We start from the raw sequence: 23,629 nt of genomic DNA, 5'->3' as shown, positions 1-23,629 counted from the left end.
CTGTTAGCTGGTATTAATGATTTCGAGGGCCTTATAAAGCCCTCAGGCCAGACCTTTCCCATCCTTGGATTAAACTACATGCTGTTTTAATACTAGGGTAGTGGTTTCCAAACTTTGCTGTAGGTTAGAATCATCCAGGGGACATTTAAAAAATCCCAATACCCAGACTGCATCTCATACCAGTAAAATCAAAATGCTTAGGAGTGGCTACCAGCAATAGTGCTTTTAAAAGATTCTTGAGTGATTTCCTATGGGCAAAAACCTTTTTTGAACCACTATGTGGTTCATAGCGGTTCCTGCTTTTGGAACATGTTTTAATGTTGTATCTCTAATACTTAGCATACTGATCTGCTCAATACGTGCTCAATGAATGCATATCAATGAAACAAAAGCATGAATAAATATATATATTTTCTTGTTAAAATCTTCAAACTCTACAATATGTTTATAGAAATAAAGACTTTCATCAAAGAAATACCAGTTACCTTCCTCAAAGTATTTCAGTGCTGTTTTCAGAGCATCTTCTGCATGCTCAGAATTGTCCTCCGAACTGCTTTGTCCATATTTCAAGACTTCCTTTACATTTGTTGGCTTTTCTTTGATTTGGTCATTCTGACCACCTAGAGAAGTCTTTTGTGCCCGCGAGTGCCTGTGACGTTTTCCAGTAGACATTCCTGCATATGTTCTATACAGAAACAAGTGACAAGTTCCTGTTAATCAAACATTCTCTATTTTGGTCCAAAGACCGGGACCAGTTCTGCTGGTTATTTTACCAAGTTTAGCACAGTACTTACCCTACAACAGGTACAAAATAAATTTTCCACAATTCAGGCAACAAAATCTATAGGATCCCTTCCTCAGAAAGCTCTTGACCCAAACTGACGAGAGAGAACAACTCTCTAAGATAACATTCATCAATTGGACAGGTCCTCTTGAAGAGGAACAGTGGAATGGGGTTGTGTGGAAACAAAACAGCAGAAATATAGGCAACATAGCAATTTCATTCTTAAAATGGCTTTACCATATAAACTCAACCAAACCTATTGCCATCGAGTTGACTCTGACTTATGGCGATCCTATTTAGGATTTCTAAGACTATAAATATTTGTGGGAGCAGACCACCTCACTGTTCTTCTGCTTATCATTTAATTGGGCCTAACAATAATTTAGCTCATGAATTTAGTCAGTCTCTCCACTTTGATGTCACTTTAAATCTCTAGTGCCCCTACTTTGCCTGTGATAAAACTAAAGAGCCCAGGTGATGCTGGAATTAGCCAATCACAAAGGGACATTCTATGAGACCATTACTATAAAGGGGGGCAGGGACTCAAAATAAAGACTCCTATCAAAAGAACAGACTTTGGAGTTTACTGAAAGGATGAGTGCAAGGAGGGCAGATAAAACAATAGAGCCTTGGCGGATGTTAACTTGGGTGAGGTAGAAGATGGTGGTCCACAAGAGGGAAAAGAGAAATCAAGGAACAGGGGAAAAGTATAAACTCCTGGGGTGGGGGTGGGAGGTTGATTAGTAAACTGTTTAATACAAAGTTGATCATCTGAAATGTAAGCTACCTACTGTACCATTTTAAAAATTGTTTTAAAAAATAAATGAAATTCCTGCATAGGAAACTCTATATAGGGAAACTCTATAAGTCTGAATTGACTAGGTGGTAGTAGGTTTGATTTTAAAGACCCCACAGTTTAAAAGCCAAATGAGTGGCCACACTAGGGATTCTCAGGACAGTAATACTGTCCACTTATGCACTTCTTCGGGAGCCCTGGTGGCGTAGTAATGTGTTCGCTTGCTAACTGCAAGGCCAGCAGTTTAATACTAATCCACAGGAGAAATACAAGGCTTTCTACTCCCATAAAGAATCGTGGCAACTCAGGGGCAGTTCTATCATGTCCTCTAGGGTTTCTATGAGTCAGAATTGACGGCTGTGAGTGGAGTATGCACTCCATCAATAAACAATTCCCCCTGACATCAAGATGATTCCAAGGGTTACTGAGACTAAATATGTACAGGAGCAGACAGCCTCATCTTTCTTCCATGGAGCAGCTGGTGGATTCGAACTGCATACTTTAAAGTTGTCAGCCCAATACCTAACCCACATGTCACCAGGGCGCCTTTAATAAATAATTAGTGAACATCAATTAAATGTCAAGCAGTTCTAGATATCAGGGATGAAATATAAACACTCAAGGTCCCTACTCTCATGAAAGCGAAGAATAAGAATAATAGGAAAAAACAGTGGTGTGATACAAAGGGATGGCTGTTATTTTGGAATATGTGATCAGAGAAATTTTCCTTGAGGGGACCTTTAACCGTGAGATTTAAATGCCAAGAAAAACCCATACCAGGCAAAAATTTGGTGGAGGAGTATGCATTGGGCAGGAAGAGCACCAGACAACGTGGACAAGGAGCTTGGTGGGGTGTGTTCTGGATTAAACACTGGGCTGCCAATCCACAAGGTCGGCAGTTCCAATCCACTAGCCTTTCGTGGGAGAAAGAGGCTTTCTGCTCTAGAAAAGATTTACATGCTCAGAAACCCACAAGGGCAGTTCTACCTTGTCCTATAGCGTCGCTCTGAGTCAATTTTGACTCCGTGGCAGTTAAGGCAGCTTCCGGCCCCACCCCTATGATCCGTCCCAACCCTCAGAGCCTCGCCAATGCGTTTCAAGTAAGCATCCCTTGTCCGGCCTATCCCTTTGGCAGCGAACTTGGCAACAACCACTGGCCCACAGTACAGATTCTTAGGGTAGAAGAGAAATTGACCCCAGGGACCCCACTCAAAGCAGTCCCGCCCGCAGAAATTAGGAGGTCCCTTTTGCTCTCCTGGCGCCTATTGCCCGCGGTGTTTCAAAAGACCTCACCTTCCAAGCTCTGGTGCCTGCAAGCTCTGGTCCCCACGGCGGCCGACCGCCTAAAACCGCCTCACCAATTCAAATAGTCGTGCCCCGTCCCGCGCATGCGCCCACCGGAAACGGGCGGGACCGGGGGCGGGGCGGGCGCCAAAGCTGAGCGGCCTGCGCTCTGCTGCAGCCTGATTGGTTGGCGTTCCAGCTCTCTGGCGGGGCCGGGGCGTGGATCAAGGCTGTCCCAGACGCAGGTACGGAGGGCGACTGGTTCCACCAGCCGCAGCCTAGGAACTTGACGTACCTGGGCCTTTAAGGTTGGAGGCAGCTGATTGGCTCAAAATTGATCTCCTCCCTGCCCTCCTAGTCATCGGGTTTGTAGTTTAGCGTAAACCAGAGAGAGAAACGTCGTGATTCTTTAAATTAACACGACATAGTAATCATCTTGGCCAAATTGACCCCCATATGTCAGGATTGTAAAACCGTGGGGAAGTAATGAAACAGCAAACTTTACGATAAAGTCGGCTTGTAGGGAGCGAGGGGGGGCCCTAGTGGCGTAGTGGTGAAGTTCTCCGCTGTGACCCGAAAGGGCGACCAGCCTTCTGACGGTCTGCTTCTGTAAGGATTTACAGCGTCAGAAGCCCTATGAAGCAGTTCGACTCCGTCCTATTGGGTCATTATGATGCCACCAGACAGCAATGTTTAGTTTGTTTGCTTGGGGAGTGTTCTCGCACGCCAGATCTGTGGCCTCTGAGACTTTGCCCATCCCACTTCGAGTAGGATTGAGAGGAAGGGAATAGTTCGGGGTGCCCTCCGAGGTTTGCTAGGAACGGGTCTTGGGTCAGACGTAAAAGAATCCTAACCATGGGAATTCAAAAGACATCAAAGAAACCAGCTTGAACAGCAAGAAGGGCTAAATTTGGTTCCTAATTTAATCTCCACTTGCTGTAGGAATTAGAAATGAAAGAGAAAGTCAATGGCCCTCAGGCCAAAACGTACGTGTAAACTGTGGACAAAATAGTAGGAGATCATTTTGTAATCTCAGTGTGGAAGGGAAAAACAAAAAACCAGACATGTTACTTTGATTTTAAGAGGTTCTTCTACCCACGAAACCAAAACTTAACAGTTCAGAAGGCCTGGCCCAAATTGCAAAAACAGCTCTACACCATTTTAACTTTGTATTTTATGACTAGAAAAAGGTAATCAATAACAAACCCAGCTCCCACCCCAAAAATGAATCTGTGACAAATAAAGTGAGGGGGGCATCAAAACATTACTTCATGATTTTTAAAGTGTCCCACTGCTAGCTCTCACTGCTACTAGTGGTAAGGTCCGTAATTCAACCCCACCAGCCGCTCCTGGGGAGGAAAGGCGAGGTAGTCAGTTTCTCCAAAGCTTCACAGCCTCAGAAGGCCTGTCTCCTCACTGCCATACAGTCAATTCCAACTCAGACTGCCCGCCTCAGTAGGACAGAGTAGACCCGCCCCTTTGGCTTTCTGAGACTGTAAATCTGTATTGGAAATGGACAGCCTTGTATTTCTCCTGCAGTTACTGGTTTCCAACAGTCGACCTTGAGTTAGCCCGCTATACCACCCTGTCCTGTAGGGTCACCATGAGTCAATCTGACAGCATTGGGTATGGGCAGAGGTTTGCCTCCTGATTTAATAAAAAGACTGCATTTCCTTGATTTCAATTTCAAGAGGTCACATAGCTACACATGGGTACCAAAAACCCAATGCCTTTATTTAGAGTTTCAAAAACCTGTAATGTTTACCAAAGCAAATAGCCTCAACTTTCTGTTGCAAAGGCGCTGGTGGGTTTAAACCTCCCATCTTAAAAACAAACAAACAAACAAACAAAAACCCCTCCAATCTTTTGCTTAGCAGCTGAGCACTTTAAGTGCTGTGCCACTAGGGCTCCTACAAATGGGTAAAGAGCCAAGTTGGGGCACCTTTTAGTGTTATGGCAGTAACCATTACGTGTTTGGTCACTATGGAAACCTGAGTTCATTAAAAAAATAAATTATGTTTCTGTGAAATCTCCAGTCCTCCGAGTATTCTTTTTCATTTCCTACACAAAGGGGATACTGGTGCTCTTCCAATTTTCAAATTGTTTACTGAATCATGAAACCATCAAATATTGTATTATTATTTTGAACTCATCCAAAGGGTTATTTTTAATCGTTGCAACCAGGCTACTTTGAGCCACTTGTTTAGAAATGGAATTTTCTCACCGAATGCATATAGAACATCTGTTTCAATTTCCCTGAGTTTTGACTGTTTTAAAAAATTATTTTATTTGGGGCTCATTCAGCTCTTTTCACAATCCATATATATATCCACTTTGTCAAGCACATTTGTACATTTGTTGCCATCATCATTCTCAAAATATTTTCTTTCTACCTGAGCCCTTGGTATCAGCTCTTCATTTTTCCCTTTCCTTCCCCACCCTCCCTCCCTCCCTCACAAACCTTCAATAATTTATAAATTATTATTTATGTCTTATACTGTCTGATGTCTCCCTTCATCTGCTTTTCTGTTGTCTGTCGTATGGGAGGGAGTTATATGTAGGTCATTGCGATCTGTTCCCCTTTTCTCCCCCACCTTCCTCTTGCCCTCCTGGTATTGCTACTCTCATTATTGGTCCTGAGTGGTTTATCTGTCATGGATTCCCTGTGTTGCCAGCTTTTATCTGTAGCAATATACATGCTCTGGTCTAGCTGGATTTATAAGGTACAATTGGGGGTCATGGTAGTGGGGGGTGGAGCATTAAACAACTAGAGGAAAGTTGTATGTTTTATCCGTGCTATAATATACCCAGACTGGCTCATCTCTTCCTTGTGACCCTTCTGTAAGGGGATGTCCAATTGTCTACAGATGGGCATTGGGTCTCTACTCCACCCTCACACTCATTCACATTGATATGATATTTTTGTTGTTGTTCTGGGTCTTTGATGACTGATACCCCACACAGGCTGGTGTGCTTATTCCAGTGGACTTTGTTGCTTCTGAGCTAGAGGGCCGCTTGTTTATCTTCAAGCCTTTAAGACCCCAGATGCTATATCTTTTGATAGCTGGGCACCATCTGTTTTCTTCACCACATTTGCTTATGTACACATTTTGTCTTTAGCAATCGTGTTGGGAAAGTGAGGATCATAGAATGCTGGGTTCTTAGAACAAGGTGTTCTTGAATTGAAGGAGTACTTAAATAGAAGCCCAGTGTCTGTCTGCTACCTTAATACTTAACATATAAATATATGTACATAGCTCTGTTTCCCTGTTGTTATATATAAATATATTTACATATGTACTTGCCTGTATTTAGACCTCTATAAATGCTCTTTGGCTCCTATTTCTTGACTCTATTTCCTTTTACTTTCCTCTTATTCCACTATCATGTTCTGCCTTCATTGGAGTTTCAGTAATTCCTCTCGGCTAATTGCCTTTGATCAAGCTCCCCCAGACATATTATGCCCTCCTTGCCATCCATTTTAGATTACTTGCTCCCTTGTCCCTGGGTTCATTGACACACCCCATCCTTTCCCCTGCCTCCCCCCCTCTCATGTCCTCTGGAACCGTCGGTCCTGTTGTTTTCTCCTGGTTTTGACCATTTTTAACAGGTGAGATGAGGAACCAAATATTAAATTGATGCATTTCAAAAATCTATGGTAGAAATAACTGTTTACCACAGTTTACTTTTATATGCTTTTCAGAGTATTTTCATATACTCTTAATCATGCATGAAAACTATGGCAATGTTAACCCTACAAATATTTCAGTAGTAGCTCTTCATCCTCATCTAGTAAAACTTTCTCTAGAGTCATTTTACGCACTTGGGTAGTCATTTCATAAATTAAAACAAATGTGAAAACAAAAACCTCACTGACATTGAGTAGCACCATGTATGGCAGAGCAGAATGGACCCTGTGGGTTTCCAAGGCTGTAACTCTTTATAGGAGTAGAAAGCCTCATCTTTCTCCCAAAGAGCAGCTGATGGTCTCGAACTGCTCACCTTGTGGTTAGCAGCCCAAGGAGTAACCCACTACACCACCAGCACTCTTGCATTCCCTAGACTCCCAGAAACAGAAATTGGCCATGATTTTAAGATTTCCAACCCGCCTTTTTTGTTGATGATCAAACTAAGTCCCTGAGTAGTGAAATAACGTGCCTAATGCAAATAACTTGCCAAGTGCAACTACCTTGTGGTAGTGCCATGTACTGGCAATTTTCTTTTGGGATCATTTCTCTGCCTCCCCTTGGCATGAACTCATGAAACAGAATTCCTCAAACTTAAAAATTATATTGGGATCCCAAATCTATGAGTTTTCCATCTCATGTGTTGATGTAACAGAAAGCTAACAACCTCATGAATATAACTCACTGCTATTAAGTCAAGTCTCATTTATGGTGAGCTACAGACCCAGTGGAACTGTCCCTGTGGGTTTCTGATACTGTAATCTTGCAGGTTAGCTGACTAACAGGGAACTCAGTCCCCCAGGGGGCTCCTGTAGTCATGCTCACTTACTGCCATCTAGTGGATTCCAGCGTGCCTACAACTGCCCCTGGGAGTTTCCCAGGCTGTCAATCTTGATGGCTGTAGAATGCTTCATCTTTCTCTTGTGGAGCGGCTGATTTCAAACTGCTGGCCTTGCAGTTAGCAGTCCACCACGTGACCCACTATGTCACCAGGGTCCCCCTCTTTAATATATTAGCTGATGATTTCCCTCCTTTATTTTCCTCCCTCACCCAAACTTAAAAAATGATCCTTTGTTTCAAATATTTGTCCGACACTGTCCTCCAAATTTCAAAAAACTTTATTTTGAACGAATGAGAGAAATAAGACAGAGAGGTATCAATTACCACAAACAATGACACGGAAGAAAATACAATAATTCGTATTCTCCCCACACACGACCCCCCACCCCTTTCCCCATCCCTGGCACAATAATATTAAAACCATTGAAGCACATCTAACAAGGAGAAACAGTATGTGATGAAGAAAGCAAATAGTTATACTGCTCAATCCAACTAACCCTCATCAAATGTCCTTCCCTCAGCAGAACTCCACCCACTGGAATGATACAGAGGTGTGGAAGAGACCAGGGGGGTTTGGGGGGTTGGAACTCTGCTTACCCGAGGGAAGAGTCAGTGGAGGACCAATAGGAGCAGTGAATCTGTTTGGCAGGGAAACAGTGGCTACAGTTCCTCTATCAAATTTCAGAGGATTCAAGAGAACAGGGAGGGTTTGAGATTCACAGAGTTCTGGGAGGACTAACTAAGCCCTGCTCCGTCAACCGCAACAGTGTAGTAGCTGTCAAATCCTGCTTAGCTGCTGAGAACAGCTGAAGGGAGGCCACTTTGCACTTGGACTGTTTCAGTTTCATACTGGAATTTAAGAGGCTTAGTCGCTTGGGCTTGGAGGAAGATGCAAGTTGAAACTTGTTATTTGATCACTTCCAGAATAAGACAATCTAGTGCAATGGTTCTCAACCTGTGGGTCGCAAACCCTTTGGGGGGGGTGTCAAACGACCCTTTCACAGGGGTCGCCTGATTCATAACAGTAGCAAATTGACAGTGATGAAGTAGCAATGCGAATAATGCTATGGTTGGGGGGGGGGTCACCACCACATGAGGAACTGTATTAAAGGGTCACAGCATTGGGAAGGTTGAGAACCACTCATCTGGAGGCTGTATGTATCCTTTGTTTTCCTTAAAACCATGTGGATAATTGAAACAACTTGACATAGAGCCTAATTAATTTGGCATCTTTTCCAGTGCCTCAAATTAAAGGAACTTTTCCCTAAAGTTGTGCATCTACAGTTTGCAGCATAATCTACGGAGGGAGTGTTCTTCCATGGGAATACCTGTAGGGCTTTCTTTATAGGAGGTTTATTTTATTCAGGCTTTGTTGGGATCAGTCTATAAAGGGAAAGATACTTGTGCAGGATTAGTTCAAGACCAGAGTCTTCTCCTGCGCACGTGCTTGCGTGCGCACACATCCAGTAGTTAGTACATATCCCCCACACCATCTTACAGTCACATGCTTGCTGGAGTCCATCTCACAAATACACATCAATAGTAGCTGTAGACATTTACATGCAGCAAGATGTGAGAGTTGCCCCAGAGGGATTACAGGCGGTGCACAGATGTCTATGTGGGGAAGTCATTTTATGGTAGAGATGTACACAAGCCATAGGGTCATTAACTTGCAGATTTTATATATATATTTTTTCCCTTTGCCTCAAGATAGATAAATCAAATGAGAAACACACACTGACATCTTCCTGGGTGTCGTGGAGGCAACCGCCTGGAAGGTCCACTTTGTGTACTTCCATTTTCCTATGACACCTTCACTTTACCCTGAGGAGCCTTCTCATATAAGGAAGGCTTCTCCTCAGCATTTCCCAGCAACGACTTCTCAGAAGGCCGGTCTTCGGGCTTCCGGGCAATCAGCAGGCGGCAAGTGAGCAGGATCCCAAACACCAGGGCATGAGCGTAGCGTTTAAGAGGATCCCCGACCAGCTGGTGGAAAAAGAGCACCGCCAGCACCAGCAAGAGCAGGAAGAAATTGGCCACATCTTTGGGACGCCCGGGCACAAGGGTCATGACGATGCCACAGGCCACTTCAAGAGTTCCAATGCTTTTTCGGAGAAGAATGGAATTGATCCCCATTTTCTTCAGTAGAGGAAGGGCTCGCACGTAGCTCTTGTAAGCTCGTTTCTAGAGTGAGAAGGCCATAAGAAAATCATTGTATTAGCCATGACCTGAACAGCAGACTGAAGAAAACACAAGCACTAGCCTTCTTCCCCTTCCACACAAGTCAAGAGGGTTTGCATTTCTTTACTGTGCCCCCCAAATAAAAGTTATATCAAAAATAAAAGATTTACCCCCACGGTTCTATCCTGCCCTATGGGGTCATTGTGAGTCAGGATGGACTCAATTGCAGTGAAGCCCTCTCTTGAGAGCTCTGTGATTTACACCTTGGCATAGTGGGTTACTACTTGGGCTGTTAACCACGAGGTCAGCAGTTCGAAACCACCAGCTGCTCTGCAGGAGAATGATGAGGCTTTCTGCTCCCATAAAGATGTAAAGCCTTGGAAACCCAGAGGGGTAGATCTCTTCTGTTCTATAGGGTGTCAATGCGTCATAATTAACTCCATAGCAGTAAGTTTAACAACACCAAAGAAAATAGGCAGATGAAAAATCTAATACATCAACAGCTTTTAAGAATTACAAGAAAATTCACAAAAAGCCTCCTCCACATTTGTGAGTGTCGGCTTTCTCCAAACCTGGGTACTATCCAAAATGAAACAGGCCAGGAACAAGATATGAAGCTTCACTAATTTTGACTCTCCTAATTTGTACTCTGATCATTCAGAAAAGTGTTGAACTGCAATGTATATTTGCGGGATCTATAAAAGAAATTTAACTCTTTTCTAAGCAAATGCAAAAATAAAAATGTGTTCAAACCATAGCTATATATATATAAACAGACAAAACCATTCTCATACTAATTTAGGTAAATCCCCAGTCCTATACAAGATACTACCCTGGTTAGTCTAGTTCCAGTTAATTTACTTCAAACAATATGTATTGAACACCTACTATGTGTCATGCGTTGGAGATACAAAGATGAATAAGACTGTCAAGAAGCTCTTGGTCTGGTGGGGAGAAACAGATACGTAAACAACATTGTATGATAGAGGTTTGTTTGCACAAGGTCTAATGGCAGTCCAAAGGGGGACATTATAGGATAAAGGGACAAGTTACTGGATATCTTACAAAGTACAAGAATTCTATTGCATTTAGAGCAATAGCTAAATCATAGTTTTCAGATTGGCTTGCTCGTTATTTTGAAGCAAACTGATGAGATTTTAATGAGCTTGCTGTGTTGTTTCTTTGCGTTGTTTTTCCTAAGTATCCATTCGATGTATATGAAGTGTCTAGTTGTGAGAGACCCTGTACAAAGTGGTTGGGAGACAGACTTCAATTGATCAAGAAGGCTCTGCCTTCCTGAAGTTTGGGGTCTATAAGTGGCAGAACAGATATATAAATACATAAGTATTATGGGTGTTGGAGAATATCATGTAGTGGGCACAGCAGAGGTCCACCAGAAGGGAAGTAGTCCAATCTCTCTAGATGATGGCTGAGAAAAACTGGAGTAGAATCTGAAAAGACAAGACAGTGCTTACAAGACCAGTAAGGGAGGGAGGGGGGAATTTCAGGCAAAAGGAGCTGGAGAAGCAAAGATCAAGGCAACAATAAGTAGCCAGGTTCCCGGATGATACCTTCAGCATAGGTAAAGGACAATGAGACACTTCTCTCATGGCATTTCCCCCTACCTTTCCAGAGCCCCATCATCTGTTGCGCTATAAAGCTGGAGTTTATCCTCTTTAAGCAAAGGGGAATGACAATCAATTTGCTTTTGGGGCTGTTCTACAGAAAGCTAGGTGAAGGATGGATTGGGAAGTGGCTAGCAGTAAAGAGACCAGGTGCGAGACCTGGACTACAACAGTCTCAGTGAGGAAGAAGGGATGAGGGCAGAATCCAGGATTCTTTGAAGGTAAAATCAATAGAACTTGAAGTTTGTTGTAGGTGTATGCTAAGGAGAAGGAGAAGTCGGGAGGATTCTCATGTCACTCGCGTGGGTGCCTCAGATTTTGTTTTCATTTCTGAGTTGACATGTGTAAAATATCTAAGTTGAGATGCCTGGTAGACAGTTGAATAAGAGAGATCTGGGCTAAAGATACAAAACGTGTCCTACATGATATAGATGTGGACAAGATTGCCTTAGGACATTGGTTCTCAACCTGTGGGTCGCACCCCCTTTGGGGGTCGAACGACCCTTTCGTAGGGGCCGCCCAATTCATAAAAGTAGTAAAATGACAGTTATAAAGTAGCAATGAAAACAATTTTATAGTTGGGGGCCCCCACAACATGAGGAACTGTATTAAAGGATCATGGCATTAGGAAGGTTGAGAACCACTGCCTTAGGAGAGTATTTAGGTGAGACCATTTGTGTGACAGAACATTCCAGCAGTGACAAGAGGAAAGGGGCTCTACAGAACAGACCAAAGAAATTAGGTGGAAAAACATGGATGTCAAGAGACGTTTCAAGAAAAGCAGAGTCAAAGGCACCACGTGGAAAGGCACCAACTCTCTCCCAGAGCATGTGTCACTTAGAAAAGAATTATACACACTCTATGTTTGGAACAAATGTTAAGCCACTTTTCTCACTTCTGGCCAAGTGGATGCACCTTTACCTTATGAATTATCAAGAGTGATGGAAGATATGATAATCCTCTCTGAGGATTGTCAAAAGAACGATATTTATTTCAAATCCCAATTGTGTTTTCCAATTGGGTGTTCATGGGCATGAACTATGAATTTCAGTTTCCTGAGCAGGGCAGGTGACGTGAGGGATCCTACTTGTTTTGGGGGGAAAATTTAAGAGGATGCAAAAAAAAAACCCTCACTAGTCATAAGTAACATCCATGCTGAGCAAAATATCAAAATTTTAAGTAAAAGCAGGATCTACACGCCCCCACCCCCAGACACACACACACACACACACACACACGCACACACACACACACTTGCCACATACCCCTCTTGCCTCTCTCTAATTCTGGCCATGCCTAATCCTGACTTCATTTTAAATTTCACACACACACACACACACACACACACACACACACACACACACACACACACACACCACCCCCTAAACTTTATGCTATTCCTGAGCCCACAGGAAACACAGTGTTCGTTATTCTTCCGTCCTCTCTTAGTGGAAACCTGTGTACTTTTAGTCAGCTTTGGAGAAAATTTGACCAGTAGGTGGAGTGTCGACCTAGCCTGCTCTGAGTCAAATGCTGGCAGAGAAGGGCTGAGGGTTAGGAAACCTGGAGAGAAACCTCCCCCTTTCCTTTCGCTATTAACTTCCATACAACCTGCCCACTCCCTCCCCTTCTGCACTCTGCTGATGGGAACAGGGGGGCAATGAAAGCAAGTTACCTAGAGCAGAAGGCTTCCTAAAGGCTTTGAAGTAAGGACTATTCCTAAGAAATAACACAAACCTCCCTGGGAGGCAATTCCTAATTCCTAAGTGTAAGTTGTGAACATGGTGAACCAGGAGGAAAGAGGTGTTTCGTACTGTCCGCTATGAGTCAAGCCTTTCAGATGCTGGCTGAGTAGCTCTGGGAAATGCTCCTTTTTTTTGGCTAAGGCTAAGCACAGCAAATTCTTACCTTAAACGGTATAGTATACTACAGTGGGATCTGTAGCCCTAAGGCCAAAATATTGGTCTTTAAATCAAGGTCTATAACTTCAGTGTTCTTTTCCCCTCTCCATTTTATGTCACTGCATATTATGGTCTCAGTTGTTTAGCTGACCCCATAGACGGCAGCTGTGGATATTTTTCTACAGCTGTAGCCTCTTTCTTTCCTATCCTCAAGAGGAAACTGCCTGTGGATAAGGGTTTTCATCAAATCTTTAGTTCAAAGCTGAGTAAGTACAGACAACATCGATGCGTGCCAGGATTGCAGACAGGGGAATATTTAGTTTGTCAGAGATGGTGCTAAGCTTGGACGGCTTTTGACATTACAGGGAGCCCCCTTTCTTTAGCCCCAGTGGAATAGGGGGTGGAGGTTGAGAGACCACTGAAACCAAACTCACTGCCATTGAGTCAATTCTGACTCCTAGCCACCCTATAGGACAGAGTAGAACTGCCCTTTTGTGAGGAAATGCAGCCTCATCTTTCTTCAAAGGAATGGCTGGTGATTTCAAACTGCTTACCTCATAGTTAGCAGTCCAGCAGCACATAACTCACTGTGCCATCAGGGCTCCTTCCAAATGCCGTCATTCAGCTTAGTCCCAGTTCGGATTATGGAAGGGCCACATATCTTGAGGCTATAGTATATAGTCTCATGTATGGAGACTGCAGGTGTCTAAAAACCATGAGTATACTGATAATAAGAATAAAGAGACTTGACTGATTCATTCCCCAAAGACGGTTGCATCTCACATTAAGTCTGTTTCCTTTCCATTGCAAGGACACAGACCTTGCACCCTCGTCGCCTCATGGGGGAAGGAAGCAGGAAAGAGAAGGGTTCACCCAAATGTTTCAGATCCCCAAAGGCGATCACATTCTTGAACTAGAACTCTTAATGTAAGCTAAATTCCAATTTTAGTTTTGCTCCTATGTTGCGTAGAGAGAGTGGTTAAGAGTGTATGGCCCCAGTCTCTCTTTGGGTAAAAATTTAAAGAACATTTGGGAGCATCAAAGCAGCATCACATCAACTGGGGACCGCGCTTACATTTTATCAGTAATGAACTACACAATTAGAAATCCATACATTGGCGGGCCACAATAAGAACAGATGCTGGTTGCATAGGCATACTCCGAACGCTTACCATGCTATACATTTATGCTATGTGCATAAGTGTTTCAATATTGTAAACATTTTTGGTTTGTTTAGTTTTTATATCATTTTATTAGGACCTCATACAACTCTTATCACAATCCATACAGACATCAATTGTGCAAAGCACATCTGTACATTCATTGCTCTCATCATTCTCAAAACATTTGCTCTCTACCCAAGCCCCTGACATCAGCTCCTCATTTTCCCCTCCCTCCTGAACCCTTGATAATTTATACATTGTTATTTTGTCAGATCTTGCCCTATCCGGCGTCTCCCTTCACTCACTTTTCTGTTGTCCATCTCCCAGGGAGGAGGTCACATGTAGATCCTCGTAATCGATTCCCCCTTTTCAACCCATTCTCCCTCTGTCCTCCCAGTATGACCATTTACACCACTGGTCCTGAAGGGACCATCTACCCTAGATTCCCTGTGTTTCCAGCTCCTATCTGTACCAGTGTACACCCTCTGGCCTAGCCAAACTTGCAAGGTCGAATTCGGATCATGATAGTGGGGGATGGAGGAAGCACTTAGGAACTAGAGGAAAGCTGTACTTTTCATCGTTGCTATATCGCACCAAGTCTGGCTTGTCTTCTCCCCGAAACCCCTGTGCAAGGGGATCTCCAGGGGCCTACAAATGGGCTTTGGGTCTCCACTCTGCATTCCCTACCCCCATTCACTATGGTAAGATTTTTTTGTTCTGATGATGCCTTATACCGGATTCCTTCGATACCTCGTGATCGCACAGGCTGGTGTGCTTCTTCCATGTGGGTTTTGTTGCTTCTGAGCTAGATGTCCGCTTGTTTACCTTCAAGCCTTTAAGACCCCAGATGCTATATCTTTTGATAGCCAGGCACCATCAGCTTTCTTCACCACATTTGCTTACTCACCCACTTTGTCTTCAGCAGTTGTGTCGGGAAGGTGACCATCATGGAATGCCATTTTAATAGAACAAAGTATTCTTGCATTGAGGGAGTACTTGAGTGGAGGTCCAATGTCGATCTGCTACCTTAATACTAACCCTATAAATATATGCACATAGATCTATTTCCCCATTCTCATATATAAATTTATTTGCATATGTACATGTCTTTATCTAGATCTCTATAAATGCCCTTTGCCTCCCAGCTCTTTCCTGTATTTCCTTTGACGTTCCTCCTGTGCCACTATCATGCTCAGTCCCCACCAGGGTTTCAGGAGTTCCTCTTTGTTACATTACCCTTGATCATGACCTACCAGGCCTCCTACACCCACCTCACCACCAATTTGGATCACTTGTTATTCCCTTGTCCCTGGGTTTGTTAACACCACTTCCTTTCCCCCCACCTCCCCTCTCCCATGCCCTCCTAGAACTGTCGATCCTGTTGTTTTCTCCTCTGGATTGTTCATCCAGCCTATCTTATTTAGACAGACCTGTGGAGATAATAACATGCACAAAACAAGCAACAATATACAACAAAACAACAACAATAGTTGTACCTTAGATAACTGCTCACAAGTTTTTACAACCCCAGTCCCTACTCACCAAAGGAGACTGGTAGAAATTTGTCTTTATGGACTATATTATGTGAATGAACATTGATGACCCTAACTCTAGACTATGGTCCTACCTCAAGGTTTTGGGTTATGGTTAAGATGTTTCCATTACTTTGCTTCCTGTATCCTCTACTATAATCATGGATCTATTTGCAACACACGTAATTATATTTGTAGAATTTTTTTTCTGCCAGACTTGTATATATGTCCTATTCACCTTCCCACACCTGCTAAGCATGTGTGTCTACCGAGCCACTCACGAACTATTGCTATTGCAGGATAGTATGTATTATAGCACTTACCTTTGTTGTCTTTAACACTGCTCTTCTCAATGTCTTCCTTCACCTGGGTCACATTGTGCTGACCGCCCCTTATTGAATGTTTGCCTTCTCCTTCACCCAAGTTAAAACACATCTACCCTCCAGTTAGTGAGTTACGTTCCCTTCCCCTTTTACTCCTGGTGACCATCAAGGAATATTTAGATCTGTTTCTAAATCTTTTCTGGACTTTTTATTATAGTGGTCTCCTTTAATACTTGACCCTTGGGGATTGACTAATTTCCCTCCAGGTTCATCCATATGATGAAGTGTTTCACAGATTTTTTCATGTTGTATAGTATTTCATTGTGGGTATGTACAATAGTTGGCTTATCTATTCATCCATTGATGGACACTTGGGCTGTTTCCATCTTTTTGCTATTGTGCTGTGATGAACATGGGTGTGTATATATCAATTCATGTCACAACTTTATTTCTGTGGGATATATATCTAGCAGGAAAATGGATGACATTCTTTTTTCTTTCCTTTTTCTTTAAAAAAATCATTTTATTGGGGGCTAGTACAACTCCTATCACAATCCTTACATCCATCCATGTATCAAGCACATTTGTACGTTAATTGCCATCATCATTCTCAAGACATTTTCTTTCTTCTTGAGCCCTTGATATCAGCTCCTCATTGCCCCCCACCCCACCCCTCCTCCCTCACGAACCCTTGATAATTTATAAATTATTTTAATTTTTTCATGTCTTACACTGTCCAACATCTCCTTTCACCCACTTTTCTGTTGTCCATTCCCCAAGGAGGGGGTTATATGTAGATCCCTGTGATCGGTTCCCCCTTTCAACGCCACCTCCCTCAACCCTCCCAGTATCTCCACTCTCACCACTAGTCCTGGTGGGTTCATTCGTCCTGGATTCCCTGTGTTTCCAGTTCCTATCTGTACCAGTGTACATCATTTGGTCTAGCCGGATTTGTAAGGTAGAATTGGGATCATGATAGTGGGGTGGGGAGGAAGCATTAAAGAACTAAAGGAGAGGTTGGGGACAGGAAGTGGTGTTAAAAAACCCAGGGACAAGGGAATAACAAGTGATCCAAAATCTGTGGAGAGGAGGGTGTAAGAGGCATGATAGGACTTGATCAAAGGCAATGTAACTGAAAGGAATTACTGAAACCCAAATGAAGGCTGAGCATGAGAGTGGGACAAGAGGAAAGTCAAAGGAAATAGAGGAAAGGACTAGGAGGCAAAGGGCATTTATAGAGGTCTAAATACAGGCACGTATATATGTAACTATATTTATATATGATGATGGGGAAATAGATCTATGTGCATATATTGATAGGTTTAGTATTAAGGTAGCAGATGGACATTGGGCCTCCACTCAAGTAGTCTCCCAAAGCAAGAACACTTTGTTCTATTAAACTGGCATTCCATGATGCTCACCTTCCCGACACAATAGCTTAAGACAAAGTGGGTGTATAAACAAATGTGGTGAAGAAAGCTGATGGTTCCCATCTATCAAGAGATATAGCGTCTGGGGTCTTAAAGGCTTGAAGATAAACATGTGGTCTTCTAGCTGAGAGACAACAAAGCACACATAGAAGAAGCACACCAGCCTATGTGATCATGAGGTATTGATAGGATCAGGTATCAGGCATCAAAGAACAAAAAATTATATCATTGTGAATGAAGGGGAGTGAGGAGAGGGGACCCAATGGCCATCTGTAGGCAACTGGACATTTCCTTACAGATGGGTTGCGGAGAGGAGATGAGCCAGTCAGGGTGCAGTGTAGCAATGATGAAACATACAACTTTCCTTTTTCCTTCCTTAATGCAATAAACCCCCCTCCCCAAACTGACAACCATCAAGTAAATTCTGACTCAAAGCAACCTTAAGTAGGGTTTCTGAGACTGTCAATCTTTTCAGGAGCAGAAAGACTGTCTTTTTCCTGTGGAGCAGCTGGTGTAGTTGAGCCACGACCATTAAGCTAGTTCCCTAGTCCTTATCCCACAGCATCAGCAGGGCTCTAGAGAATCCATAGAAAATGAAATTGCCAAATATTTATGTGACTGATTGATAGATAGCTTTTAAGTAATTCTACTGGTCACTAGCATAAAATGTCCACCAAAGAGGAATTTGGCAAGCCCGGTTTTACTAACTGATGTGGCTCTTTCCCAGACTGCATCTTTGGGCAGAAAAGTCTGGGCTCTACTGCAAGTCAAACGTTGCTCTGAAATAAGCACAGCTGTTGTCCAAATGGGACTAGCACAAGCTCTCTGGCATACATTCCAACGGACGAAGCTTATTTTGCTTGTGATGGCTAACTGGGTGAACAAAAGCCAAATCACTACACAGCTCAGAGTCTCAGTTTCCTCTCTGAGGGGATAAACATACTGTTATACCTCAGAAAGCGAGCTGGGCTAATATCAGTGAATTGCCATCTTATTACCTAGTTGGAAAGCAGTAACTATCAATGATTGCAAGTAAAGAAGATTGCCTGTGAACATTACATAAATTGCCCAAATGTATCAGGCGCATTTCCCAGGGTTACACAAACAGAACGACATTCAACGCCAAGTAAGCAAATCAATCAAATCAGCAAACCTTTACTGTGTGGCATGAGGAGATGCAAAGAATCAGGGACTTGTCCTCAGGGCCAAAATCACTGTGATAAGATTTTGGGTTTTTTGTGTATTTTTTTTTTTACCATTTCATATGTGGCTCTCTGTGCTTACGGAATGAAACCACTGTTACAGAAAGTATGAATATCAAATTTAGAGCAAGGCAGCATTTGTGTGCTCCCAGTCACTAAATGCTGTCTCCCAATTTCAAGTACGTTGATGGGGCCCATTGGCTAAGAAAGTGGTTGATAAGAGTGAGTTCACAGGGGGTGGAGAGTTCTCATTGTGACCCGTGGCTGGGCTGGAGGAAATAGGGAGAATGCATGACAAATAAGGTATTCAGAGCTGATTCTGGATTACATGGAATCCATTGGGCTCATTCCACAGCAACAAGTGAAGAGTCTTCAGTGTTAGCTGACTGCATGAAAGTCTGTTACCCAGGGTTCACTTTACTCTTTTAAATGGCTGACTTAATTCCCTCTAACTAGATATTCAAATTAGGCAGGAGGTCATCACAGAAAATGGAATCAAGGATCATCATTCCCTCACCAAGAGCATTTCTCAAACACTGTACCAGATGCTTTCATATGTTATCTCAGTTGATATTCACAACAATCTTCTGAGCTATTGTGATTTCGATTTTACAGACGAGGAATCAGAGACACCAAGAGTGCCAGGATTCTAACACGGGGATGTATGACTCCATAGCCTGTACTCTTTCCACTAGACTTTCTTGGGTCCCCACTAGAGACAGGAGAGAAATCCATAGTCATTTGGATGATTGGTTTTCAGAAGCAATCCTTTATGCAGGGCATCACACTTAACTATAACACAACTGATTCTAGAACATGGGAAAGGGGTGGATTAGACTATAAAGAAAAGGGAGAAAAAAAATCTAAATCGGAATAATTTGTTTCAAACTAAAACAAACTCCCCCTCCAAATATGGATTAGTGTAATTGAGTTGGTGCAATTACAGATCATTCTAGAATCAACTGTGCCTTCTAACATCCAAAAACCGGTTGAAACCATTAATCACCCCTCTCCTGGGAACACGGGGACTTGGTTTCTAACACTGCCCCAACAACGACTAACACTATGGCCTTGAATAGGTCATTAAATTTTCTTGGTTTCAGTTAATCCATTAGCAAAATGAGAATAACAAAGCAAATAAATTTGCCTCCCAGAGAGGTTTTAAAAACAACAAATCGTAAAGCAATGACTGTCACAATCCTTGGACATCTTTGAAGGGAAACCACTGCAGTGCATACATGACTAACCCCATCAATGCACAAGACTTACTCCTACATAGATGCTAGAAAATCCCAGCTAATCATCCCAATTTACCTATGGTTGGGTTTCGGAGGGTCTGTGGCCTCCTTCGAAGAAGAAGGAAAATATGGCTCCTGATCTGCATAATTAAGAACACATCTGAGAAATCTCAAGGGTGGCAGGCAGCCCGAACAATGCTACAAGGACTCGTTCATTCACCCATCCATTCACCAAATATATATCTAGCACCTTCTTTGTACTACAGCTCTGTCTCTCTATTTTCCTGTGGATTCAAGAATAAAGCTGAACCAAGCCCAGGGTCTATGCAGTTTAGTCAATTCTAGCCCTGTGGCCCAATGCAGGAGGCGACCCGGGCCAAAAGGCTGTCAGGAAATTCCCTTCGAGCCTCATGCCACCGTGAAGTCTATCTTCCCAGTTAGACTTAGTCGTCCTTCCGTTCGCTCCTGATGCCCTGAAGCACAGAAACACTCCCCCTCCCCCCCACAATGATTCTGTACTGTTGCATTAGATTATATTTATTTAAATGTGTCCCTTTGTATGCTGTGAAATCTTCATATTTGCTTCATCTGCCTCTCAGTAGATTATAATAGATAGTTACACTCCTGAGGAAAACGCCTACTGTAAACCCATTTGTGGTCAGTCCCCCTTATGAGTTCCTGCCAAGCTGCTAGGAAGCTTCTTGGTGACTCCATCTTAGTTGGATTACCTGCAGAGCCTAACACTATCCTTAGAGTACAGTTTGAGGGGACCTCTAATGCAGCTACGCAGGATCTGGGGTGGGCATAAGCTCAAAGCTGAAGACAGAACCAAAAGCTGCCTACAAACATTTTCTGAGCATCTTCAATTTGCTAGTCTCCATATACCAAAGAAGGGTACTCTAAGGAAAGGGACAGCTAAAAATTAACCTACACACATACACAACACACAAATACACACACACCAATATATACGTATATGTATACATGAAAAGTAAATAGACACGAAAGCACATTCAGTTGTCTATAAACCCAACTACTACCACCAAGATAAAAATATAATGGCATTAATTTCCCGCTGTCTTGTCTCTGCCACATCTACCCTCTTTAAACCTTTGGATGGTTCCTGTTGCTCCCCCCTTCACACCCCTCCCCAGTGCAGGCTGCCTTGGATATTCATTCTGACCTGATTTCAATTCCATCTGGTAATACATGCTGGGAGGGGGGAGAAGAAAAGAAGAAGCACATTAGGATTTGCTACCAGGACTAGAACTGGGGGCCCTTGACTCGCAGCCATGCTTCCCCTATCGTAGGGTGGTCCTGTGGTGAGGGAAACACAGAAAGCATCCTGTCAAATCCTGAGACAGAAGCCAGAGCTTCTTGTAAAGATGTTCTGAGCATCCACAATGTGCCAGTCTCCATCGCTTTGCAGCTCACGTTGGGTCTGTTTCGCCCCGTCTCGACCATAATAAGAGTCCCTCTCTGCTGCTGCTTCTCTCTCCCCCTTTCAGTTCTTCCCCTAAGCCCCTGTCCTTCTTGACCTTGAGAGCCCAGGCATGGGCTCCCTCCCATTTCTGGCAATCTGGCAAAAGCAGTGGGAAGCAGATTCCCTTGGGCAGGGCAATGAAGAGAGAAAGTGGCTGGGGGAGAGGCGAGTCAGAAAGTGCTGGAAACATCTCCTAGTACTTTGCCATCTCCTAGTACTCTACAGCAGGCTAGCAAGTCCTCAGCACACCCAACTAGGCTAGCAGCCCAGCCCCCAGGTTGCAGAGGCGCTATTTTGGCCAGTCACCTTTAGTGATTCCAACTCTGCGGAGGGGGAAACCCTGCAGAAAGCTCTGGCCCTGGGAGGCAAGGTGGCCAGAACCGACTGGTTGGCAGGGGGGAGGGGGCGGGGAGCAGACTTGGAAGATTTTGCAAATTACGGGGTGGGATGGGAATGGGCCTTCCCTAGAGAAACGGGTTTCAGAAACCAGGCACTCAATGACCTTTATTTGGGCCAACACTGCTTTGTCTTAAGGATACAGATACATACCCAAGAGGCTATAGAGAATGAACTACCAGCTCTAGATGAGAATGCCAGGCCAGCCTCTAAAAACTATAGGGGTTGGTAGCCCAGTCTCCGGCTTCCCACCCCCCACCCCCGCCCCGCACCCCCTCACGCTTCTCCCCCTTTGTCCTTCCCCAAAATAAATAAACTCTCCAGCTTGCTAAACTCTTAGCTCCAAGGGAAAGAATCCGACTTGCAGACTGGCCGCCCGGACTTTGGGCGTGTGCTGGAAGGCTGATGCCAATGACAGGTGCCACAAAGGTCTCAGCCTGATGGTTTACCAGAGGGTAGGGTGTGAAGTAGGGGAGGGGGTCCTCACTGGGTTACCCCTCCCCCCACTGGCATGCAGTATCTGCAGAACAGTAGCTTCTAGCCCACAAATGCAATCCCCCTTTTTTTTGCCAAGCCAAGCCGCAAAGTAGTTGGGGCGATAGATGGAAGGGGTCCCGAGTAGGGATAAGGGTGAAGGGAAAGGGAAGGGAGAACCAGAAAGAGAGGTGGGGTGAGGCGCTCGCAATCTTTTGGTGGGTGCACCTCTCTTTACCTATTTGCCTCACTTACCATCTCACTGTAGGCATCCTTGCTGAGCCGGGGGGTCAACTTAATCGTCCCCATGAAAACAAAGAAGAGTCCCAGAGCCACAGAAAGGGCCACGATAGTTACGGTTCTGGGGGATGCCATGGGGTCACCAGGGCAGTTCCCAACTAATCCTTCTGCTGGGCTGCCTTGGTCCGTCTAAGGCGAAAGCAGTTAGCGCTGAGGAGCTGGAGGGACGCTGTGGAGGCAGCTGGCAGCTAGAATGACAAAGGGAGAGGAGGGAGGTGGAGAGAAAAATTGAGAGATTGAGATTCAACCTCTCACCACAGCAATCGCTGGGTCCTAATGCCCTACCCTTCTTTCTCACTGGTCAAAAGCACAGTCTCAAAGTTAAATGAAGCCCTAAACTGAGCGGAAAGTTCACATTCACGTTGTACATGGAGAGGCAGTAGATTATTGACTGGGGGTGGGGTGGGGGGTCGGATGGAGGTCTGGTTGGTAGGGGGGGCGGTTTTGGAATGCGGAATTAAGGGACGATCTTTCCTATGCTGGCGGCAGTAGCAACATAGTGAGTTACATGTTGGGCTGCTAACTGAAAAGTCGGTAGTTCAAACCCACCAGCCACTCTGTGAGAAAAAAAAAAAAGATGCTTTTTGCTCCCTTAAAAATTTAATCTCTGAAACGCACAGGAGCAGTCTCATTGCTATAGAGTCCTATAGGGTCGCTGTGAATCAGAATTTACTCATGGCAGTGCGTTTGGCTTGGGGGTTTGTTGGTTCATGCACCGTCCCCCCCAACCCTGCCACTTAACCCCAGGCGGGAGGACCCTTGGTGGCATAGTGGTTATACATTGTGCTGCTAACCACAAGTTCAGCAGTTCGAAACCACTGGCCTATCCTTAGGAGAAAGTTGAGGCTTTCCATTTTAGGGTTGCTGTGAGTTAGGTTTGGTCACCCTAGGTGCACTTCTGCTTCCCACTCCTCCTTTATCTTCCTTCAATTATTCAGCCTCTGTTTTCCACTTATCCCTTTCTTCTCCCCTTTTCCTTTTCCTGGAAACA

At 44.0% G+C, this 23,629-nt stretch overlaps 2 protein-coding genes across 2 annotated transcripts in view; both read right to left on the bottom strand.

The window, feature by feature from the left end:
* The window catches only part of CENPI (centromere protein I), a 96,684-nt gene extending 93,695 nt beyond the window's left edge, over positions 1-2,989 (bottom strand). The window contains exons 1-2 of the mRNA XM_075538601.1: positions 2,874-2,989; positions 486-685 (exon numbers count right to left, since the gene is read on the bottom strand). Coding sequence (XP_075394716.1) covers positions 486-672 — 187 coding nt within the window. The 5' untranslated portion in view covers positions 673-685; positions 2,874-2,989. The remainder of the gene's footprint in view (positions 1-485; positions 686-2,873) is intronic.
* Positions 2,990-7,797: 4,808 nt separating this feature from the next.
* Positions 7,798-22,816, bottom strand: TMEM35A (transmembrane protein 35A). The gene is made up of 2 exons (XM_075538700.1): positions 22,594-22,816; positions 7,798-9,574 (listed from the first exon to the last, which is right to left on the bottom strand). The coding sequence occupies exons 1-2, from the start codon at positions 22,711-22,713 to the stop codon at positions 9,194-9,196; spliced, it is 501 nt and encodes a 166-aa protein (XP_075394815.1). The 5' UTR covers positions 22,714-22,816; the 3' UTR covers positions 7,798-9,193.
* Between the last annotated feature and the right edge of the window lie 813 nt (positions 22,817-23,629).

The sequence above is a fragment of the Tenrec ecaudatus genome, chromosome X (assembly GCF_050624435.1).
Source record: "Tenrec ecaudatus isolate mTenEca1 chromosome X, mTenEca1.hap1, whole genome shotgun sequence".
NCBI lineage: Eukaryota > Metazoa > Chordata > Mammalia > Afrosoricida > Tenrecidae > Tenrec > Tenrec ecaudatus.
This window is presented reverse-complemented; position numbering and strand designations above follow the sequence as displayed.